This window comes from Galeopterus variegatus, unplaced genomic scaffold (genome assembly GCF_000696425.1).
Source record: "Galeopterus variegatus unplaced genomic scaffold, G_variegatus-3.0.2 Scaffold1487, whole genome shotgun sequence".
In the NCBI taxonomy this organism is placed as follows: domain Eukaryota; kingdom Metazoa; phylum Chordata; class Mammalia; order Dermoptera; family Cynocephalidae; genus Galeopterus; species Galeopterus variegatus.
Genome location: NW_007727598.1, coordinates 35946 through 44415, shown reverse-complemented (window position 1 = coordinate 44415; position 8470 = coordinate 35946). Strand labels below are relative to the sequence as shown.

The 8470-nt window shown below is 35.2% G+C and overlaps 1 protein-coding gene across 1 annotated transcript in view; it reads right to left on the bottom strand.

The window, feature by feature from the left end:
- Positions 1–8246, bottom strand: part of FAM214A (family with sequence similarity 214, member A) — a 27847-nt gene extending 19601 nt beyond the window's left edge. The window contains exons 1-5 of the mRNA XM_008577312.1: positions 8064–8246; positions 6696–6898; positions 6280–6405; positions 3736–5554; positions 1881–1994 (exon numbers count right to left, since the gene is read on the bottom strand). Coding sequence (XP_008575534.1) covers positions 1881–1994; positions 3736–5554; positions 6280–6405; positions 6696–6835 — 2199 coding nt within the window. The 5' untranslated portion in view covers positions 6836–6898; positions 8064–8246. The remainder of the gene's footprint in view (positions 1–1880; positions 1995–3735; positions 5555–6279; positions 6406–6695; positions 6899–8063) is intronic.
- Between the last annotated feature and the right edge of the window lie 224 nt (positions 8247–8470).

The window sequence follows — 8470 nt, the reverse complement described above, 5'->3', positions numbered from 1 at the left end:
GCAACCCTCAGTGTCGCGCCCGTACCGGACCGGGACCGGCTACGGATCGCAACCCTCGATGTTGCCCCCGCTCCTCGCTCAGCCAGTGAGCGGCCGGTCTGTATGTGGGATCCGAACCCTCGGCGGGAGCGCCGCTGCACTTCCCAAGCGGCGCACTGTAGCAGTGCGCCACCGGGCCGGCCCCCTCTTGGAATATTTTAAACAGAATTATTTTTGACTCTCTTTTAGGCTGATACCAATGTTTGCATATGTGAATTCTTCCATTTTTTGCTCCTGCTGATTTTTTTAAGGTGCTTTGTAGTTTTTTTCTCTGAAGTCATCCTCAGCAAGAGGTGTTTTCTATGAAAATAAATCCTTGGTACTCTGGGTTATAGATGTGGGATAATTTCATGTTTCCTCTGCTGGTACTAAATGGATTTCACAGGTTCCAATTTAGTTTTTCTGGCTATTTCTTAGCTAGACATATCTGAATTTCATAGGTAGCATAAATTCAGAACCCCTACTATGGGTGGCTTGGGTTTAGGTCCAATTTCCTTTGAGGGCTTCCTTTCCCCTGCCCACCCCATACCTCCCTGATGTACCTTTTTTCCTCTCCTATTTATAGAAGGTCAGTCCTCCCCATTTCTGGCTTTATGAAGAGTTCAGTTTTAGGTCTCAGCTAGGATTGGTGCAGACTTGCAGCCTTGACTCCTGTCCTGGCAGGAGCATTAAACCCTAGCACTGTATTAGGATCAGATATTCTAGAGGGCCATAATTTGCCCCAAGTTAGTACTTGTGGATTTATCTTTCTTGCTGTTACACTATAGTATGTACTTAGAAGTTGTAATATTTCATCCAGGATTTCCGTGTTTGGGAAGGAAGATCTTCCTGTATCAGCTCAGTCCAGCATACTGACCAGAAGTCTGTAGTGTTTTTTACACCAGCATGATGCCGATATTTTTTTTCCTGATCACTTGGGTATTTCGGAAGCACCTGATAGGTAGGTCAAACATATGGAGTTGTTTTAAACTGTTTAGTTAAATTTCTCTAAAATAAACACCTGAGGTCCAAGTTGTAAATTTAAATACTAGATTTCTTATGTAATCATTATTTTTTGAACAGATAGTAGATACTGTGTTGAGTTTACTAAAAAATACAAATACAACAACAAAAACTATCTTATGTTAGCAGCAAAATATACAGGTTTGTAGTTCTACTATGATATTGACTGTCTTATCTCATGTTTAACTGAAATGGCAGCCATACCAACTAACTACTGAGTGCTTACCTGTACCAAGAATGATACTAGTTATTCTCACAACACTAAGGTAGACATTATCACCCCATTTACAGATGAGGAAACTGAGGCTCTGAGTGATTGTGTTACTTACCTAATGTCATGCAAGTAGGGTGAGGTCAGTGTGATTTCAAAGTGATGTTTTTAACCATTGCACTCAAACCTATAAATCTACTTGTAAACAGAGATTTATATGACTCAAAATACGATGGTTAAGTGTATGGGTTCCAAGTCAAAGACAGTCATGAATTTACCCAGATAACCCATTTGCTGGTATCAGTAACATACAAATCTATTTATATAAAATCCATTTGACATCAAGTATTTTTTCTTTTTGTACATTCAGTAACAAAATGTTAGGCAAAGAAGTCTCAGAGAAAATTTATAATCCTGTTAATATAAATATCATTTTTATTAATTTTTTAGTTTTTTTCCATATATCACCTTGCTGTTAAATGTGTTATCAAAAAAATAAAATGTTTTCCAACTGGAAATTTATTTCAACAGTATTTAAATTTTTTCAATTAAAATTGGGATAAAATTATTGTCAAACATTTCAGATGTTTATAAGTTCTAAGCATGAAATGAGGGAAAAAACACTTACAGGACTTGAAAGAAGAGGCAATCCAGTTTGAGGATGAAAGGCTCTGGTTGAGGTTCCATCCAAGGAATGAAAATTATGTTTTTGCCAGACATTTGAATGTTTCAGTGTAGTCCTCTGTTAGAAAAAAATTATATTTTAATGGTAATATTTAAATACCATTTAAAGAACTTACATAGCTTTTTAGTTTTAGACTCATTCCTAATATGTTCTGAGGTATTATATCCTTGGTGGTGAAGATGATGATATCTATATCTTATGTCTACATACACATATACATGTTCTAATTGGCAAGCAATGTCTAAGATTTATTTTTTTGTAATTTGCTGAATAAACTAAAATGTTCTAAAGAAAGTATGTCCAACTACAATTGCCTTATCAACATATGGTCATGTTTATTCAGAATCTAATATCTAGTAAGCTAATATTGATTATTTTAATTTTTGAAAAAAACAACCACTCACAGGTAGGAAAAATTAGTGTAATATTCTAAAATATAAAACTATGTCAATATCAAGAACCATTTTCAGAGGCTATAATTTGGTGGGACATGATTTGTAATCACAGCACTGCTTTTGACATAATACAAGAAATAGGTTAACTTTTTTTTTTTTTGGCAGCTGGCTGGTACAGGGATTGAACCCTGGACTTTGGTGTTATGAGCACCACAAGCTAACCAACTGAGCTAACATGTCAGCCTCAAGCACACATCTTTGTACTCCAAGTAAAGAATTATTTCCACTATTATAGTGGTTTATATTATCCCTAAAATCAATAAATAAAATTATACATAATTCCTAGTTATTCTTGTTCAATAATTCCTTAAAACATCTATACTGAAAGTTGAAATAATTCCTGAATAAGGTGATCATGTTACAGAGAATTGGACATTCCTATCTAGTTCAATTCATTCATCATTTCTGAACTTTGAGAAATCTACAGTGAAACAGGATATATCTCACCAATAGAAAATTATAGTAGAATTACACAAATCAGTTCACATATGAATACAGTTCAAATGAATTGTCTACATGATGCACTCCCAAGCGGCGCACTGTAGCAGTGCGCCACCGGGCCGGCCCTTTTTTTTTTTTTTTCCTGATGAGCACCACTCTCTAATCAACTAAGCTAATCAGACAGCCCCTACAATAGGCTAATTTTTAAGGGTTGGGCAAGTTTATACCCAAAGATCAGAAATTCATAAAAACACATGAATAAAAATTAGAAAAGACTAATTTGGGTCCTAGCTCTATCATTTACTAGTTTTGTGACCTTGGGCAGGTTACTTACCCTCTCTAGCTTAAGGCTCTCATTTGTACACTGGAGTTAGTAAATGCACCTAACTTCATAGGATAGTGAGAGGAACAGGAATAATTCAAAAGAACCAAGGACTTGTACAGTCCACATATTTGTCTTTGATTATTGTGAGGTAGTAGAAAGAACCCTGGATTACAAACCAAGACACCTGTGGGAGGCGGGGTGCCAGTTCAACCACTAAGGACTTGTAGAGTTTCTAGTATGTCAGTTATTCTTGTTGTGTCCCAGCTTCCTCACAACTCTCCTACCTGTCCTATGGTGAAGTACCAAAAAGAACCAAATGTTCTATAATTATGTGATATAACTGAAAGCAATATGTGAGGAACAAACAAAATCTAAGTATTATTCTACACATATTATATAGCATTCATTGTCCTGAATCCACAGACCAAATATTTAAAACCTGGATGCTTCTAAATAGAAGAAAAAATAATAGACCTTTTAGATAGTGGGGCAGGTGGGGATGGGGGAGGTGAGTAAAGAACAGAGCTAGAAGAACTAAATAATAGGCTTAACAGACGAAACATTAGATGTTACCTACCAATGCCTCTGTATTTTTTGGTCCTTCACATGCAGGCAAACAATCTTTTATACTCTTTCTCTGAGAACAGTTTTGTGATTTTTCATCAATTGCATCTTCTTTCTTTTCCTGTTCACTTTTTAATTGGTCTAACTTTTTGCATTTGAAACCTTCATTATCTTTATTGAGATAATTTTTTATGCTATTAAGTTGAGTATTTTGCTCAAATGTCTTAGATGTTTTTGAGTCTTTATTTGAGCACTTATTTTCATATTTGTTCAAATATTCAGACATTTCCAACATAGTAACTTTTACTTTTGAGTCAATTCTTTTTGAATTATCAAATTGGAGATTGTCAATAGATTCTGGATTATAGTTCTCATTTTTTATTATTTTTTCCCTATTCTTTTTTGTGCAAATCTGTTTGTCAATACTATTGCAATTTGAATATTGTTTATCAATTCCATTGCTAATTTCTTGCTCCTTAAATCTGCTTGTCAAATCTAAGTTATTTTCTTTGTAATGAGACATAGTTGAGGAAGTCAATAAACTAGTAGCTTTGTTCTGTGTCTCTTGATAAGTACCTTGGATGATTTCAGTAGGATTGTTCTGACACTGATTTCTTATTTGAGGTTTCAAAGAAGCCGTTTCTTCACTATTGCATTTAAAAGAACTAAAAGATTTATTAGGTATTAAGTTTTTCCCATTACTGCTGTCTCCTAACAAGGAAAATTTTGCATGAGAACTGGAAAAAGAGGCATCATCCTTATTTCTCTTCAACAAATTTTTGTCTTCATATGAACTCCTGAACACTTTAGAAGGAACTGAACTGGAGTCCCTCAAGTTGAATGACTGCCGGGGAATATGCGATGCCATTGGATCGATGTGCTCCAAGTGCTGGGCAATCCTTGCAATAACATCTTGCCGCTCCTGAAGTAAAGAGCCTATCAAAGGATTAGTCTCTCCAACAGTCTGCCGAGAATAAAGACCATTAGAAACACAAGTTTCACTTCGAGGAGTTTCTGGTTTTACTCGAATTTTCCCCTCATTGATGTCTTCTGACGAGGTAAACTCTGGACTGCCAAAAGAAATGGAGGATGCTTCTTTACATTTTCTTACATTTTCATTTTCTTGCGAAACCCGGAAAAGTTTTGAAGTAAGTGAACTAGAGTCCTGAGTATTAAATGGATGTCCTGAAACATGTGAAGTGCTTGGATCACAATGAATCAAATGCTGAGCAATTCTTGCAATAACTTCTTGTCGTTCCTGAATTAAGGAGCCTATTAAAGGATTAGTCTCACCAACTGACTGCCAGGAACTCTGGCGGCTAGAGAAACTGGAATCAATCATTGAAAGTGATTTTAAAGTTCTCATTGATGTTTCATGTGATTTTGTATCTCCTGTACCACCGAAGCCCAGAGTATTGGCTTGAGATGTCCCATAGTCAGATCTACTGCCAGTGCCTGGAAATAGTCTGACATTTTTGACTGCTGCACTATATTCTGGAGTTGTGCCATGCTTTGCTTGTAATAAGCTTTCTGGTGCTGTGGTCCAAGTTTGTTTGCTACACAGACGCTGTGAACTGTTTGTACTACATTGTTCTGCTTCGTTAGGACTGCAGTGCTGATGAGTTTTAAGTTCATGTTCTTGAATTCTTTTCTCATAAAGGCCAATATTAGTGTGAATACTACAAGTCAAAACTGGGTAATTAGATTGTCTGGGCAAGGACTGAACACTGACTTTCAAGGCCACATTGTGAGAAACATTGGGAACAGGAAACACATGTTCAATTGGAGTCTGTGAAAAATTCCACTGTAAGTCTACATCAGCAGCACTGATTCTAGAATCACACAGAAAAATACTGAATCAATGGATTATAAAAGTTATATCTTTATTATTGTATATTATTTTAAAAACACAAAGCAGTAATATACTTATCTTTGTTTGCATTAATTACCACTGAGGTTTACTTTCAGCCACTTTACCATGCATATCATTGTGATAAAACCAGTGTATGTGGTACAATAGATTATGCTTGGAAGAGATGATCTTTTTAAGAATATCAGACAAATTGAGTGTTAAAGCTCAAGAATATTATAATTTAATAATAGTTTTCAAATCAGAAAAAAAAGGATTTTGTATGTACTAGTAAATAAATGGATTCAGCTAATTCTTTTGTGCAAGGTAATTAAGAGACACTCTCTATCTCATGGCCACTTGCCTGTATGTTTATATTGTTCAAGAAGCCAAAAATTAAATAAGACTATTGTTATAGAAATTAACAGCCCAGAAAACATTTCCACTAATGGAAGCATTAAGTCCATTCTTGGTTTTCTAAAGTAAGCTTAAAAGTTCTCAGAATACTATTCTATACCAAATTTAACCCAACAAGCAAAATTCATACTTATTCTATTTAAATTTCTCTACATTGTTTTGAGAAAAACCTCAATACGTTTTACCCACCTATATTTAGAAATGAAGTAAATTATTTTAAAGGTAAAATACTATTCTGTAGCTAGCCAATGAGAATGAACGTGCACTGTCCTTTTATTGCCTTACACATACCTGTAAAGAATATTTCGTGGAATAGCACCATGAGAAACACTTAGCCAAGCACTTAACTGAGAAAAAAACACAAATGAGCGGACAGCCAACAGAAGAGTCTTCTCCGCAATAAATCGATCGCCACTCCTAAGGAAAGTAACAAAGCATAATCTAAATGTCAGCAAATACAAAATGACTAAATTTTAAAGAGATAGATGCTGAAATAAACATATCACTCAGAATGTGTGCTTTCAAGAGCGTAAGAGTGCACTTACTAATGTTACTTAAAGTCACAATGACTAAATACAAGCACTAAATATCTTAATTTTACTACATAGAGAGATGCAATGACATGATACATTATTAAAACAATTTATAGGAAGTAATGGAAAATTTGCTTTACCAGGAACAATTTCAAGCTAAGTTCAACAACTTACTGTCGAGGAACTGGCTCCAAGATCCATCTTTCTAATAATAATGCATCTTGCTTAATTGCAGGATCATCTAGATCAATTCCTTCTGTGGTGGGCCCATCATCACTGTAGCAGCAGTCTGGTAGTAGCATTACTTCCACCATGATTGGAAGGTTATTCTTCCACAACAACGTGACCTCAGACCTGGTTCGTCTGGCTTGGCGACACTTAGAAAAAGTGAATATAAGCAAAATGTCTCAATAACCCACCTAATTTTGTATTTAAATTTGAAAATTATGATTGTAAAGTAGACACCTGTATGAGAAGTGAGTCATCTACTGCAAGTTTTGCTCAGGCTTGGCTATTTAGCTTCCTCATTAAATAGTGGATTCATGCTAGTGAGCTCTAGAGTGCAGGGATTAGTATTGAATAATTATAGTACAAATTTTCTTGGGGAGGATGTCTTTGCTCTACCTTGTGGAAAAAGAACTGCCGCATGCAATGTCTGACAGGACTGTGTCGGCTTAGCTTTGCCTAGACTGTTAATTTCATCATCTTATAGGAAAAGTTAATTCTTAAATCTAAAGACCAAAAAATATTAAAAACTCATTTTAATTAAACACTCAAAATAGATAAGATTTTTTATTTATTTATTTATTTATTTATTTATTTTTATAAAGATGACCGGTAAGGGGATCTCAACCCTTGGCTTGGTGTTGTCAGCACCACGCTCAGCCAGTGAGCTAACCGGCCATCCCTATATAGGATCCGAACCCGTGGCCTTGGTGTTATCAGCACCACACTCTCCCGAGTGAGCCACAGGCCGGCCCTAGATAAGATTTTTTAAAGTTTAAAATTGTGAGCTACATTTGAAAAACTAATAACTTGGAGAATTCTTAAAGCAAATTATACACTACCTACCAAAATATTTTTAACAGTATTTATACAAAAACATTAATACAACAAAAAGTATCTTCCCATTAAAAAAAAAGGAATACAAGAGGGAAATTGGTTAATGTGGGAAAAATAATCATCACATCAATTTAGTAAATAAACAGAAACACAATGTGGATGAGCCAAAACTGAGACTCTAAAAATAAAGAAAGCTTAATCACAACAGCAAAGATGGTCTTAAATCTAGAGTGTGAAAGGGCAGGTATAGAATTGGCTGCCCACCACTCCCTAATCAGCAAAGCTACCTGCTGTGCCTTCAAGAGCTTTAAGAGCCAAGACTATTAGCTACAATCCAGGATTAGGATTTTTCCTTTATAGTTATAACCAATTTTATATTTAAACATGAAAATTATAATTGTGATATAATAAAGGTGATGACAGAATTTAAACTAGTTTATATAAAAGATAAATAAAAAGCATTCAACACATGATTCTCACCTGGGCCAGCTTGTCATTACATTCATGTTTGGTAGTTACTGGGTAACAAGACTGTGCTGGAGGGCAATGGAAACTTTCCGTTCGACCCTTTACAGAACATTCAGGTGTTCGTCCTTCTGTTATTAGCAAGGCCAAAGAGACCAAGAACTCCTCTGCATCATATTCAAAATATTCATCTAGAGTATCTGGTATTAAAAAAAAAGAAAGAAGGTCCTCTCTTTAATGTACTCTTAATAAGAACTCATCTATTATGCCTAAAATAACTAATATCACATTCCATATTCAAGTATATTCACTAACAAGGAGTGGAAAGAATAAAAATGAGACAATCAAAATACAGTAAACTCTTGATTCACAAAGCATACACAGTGTGAGGAGATGATGGATAATTTCCAAATTTCAGTTGA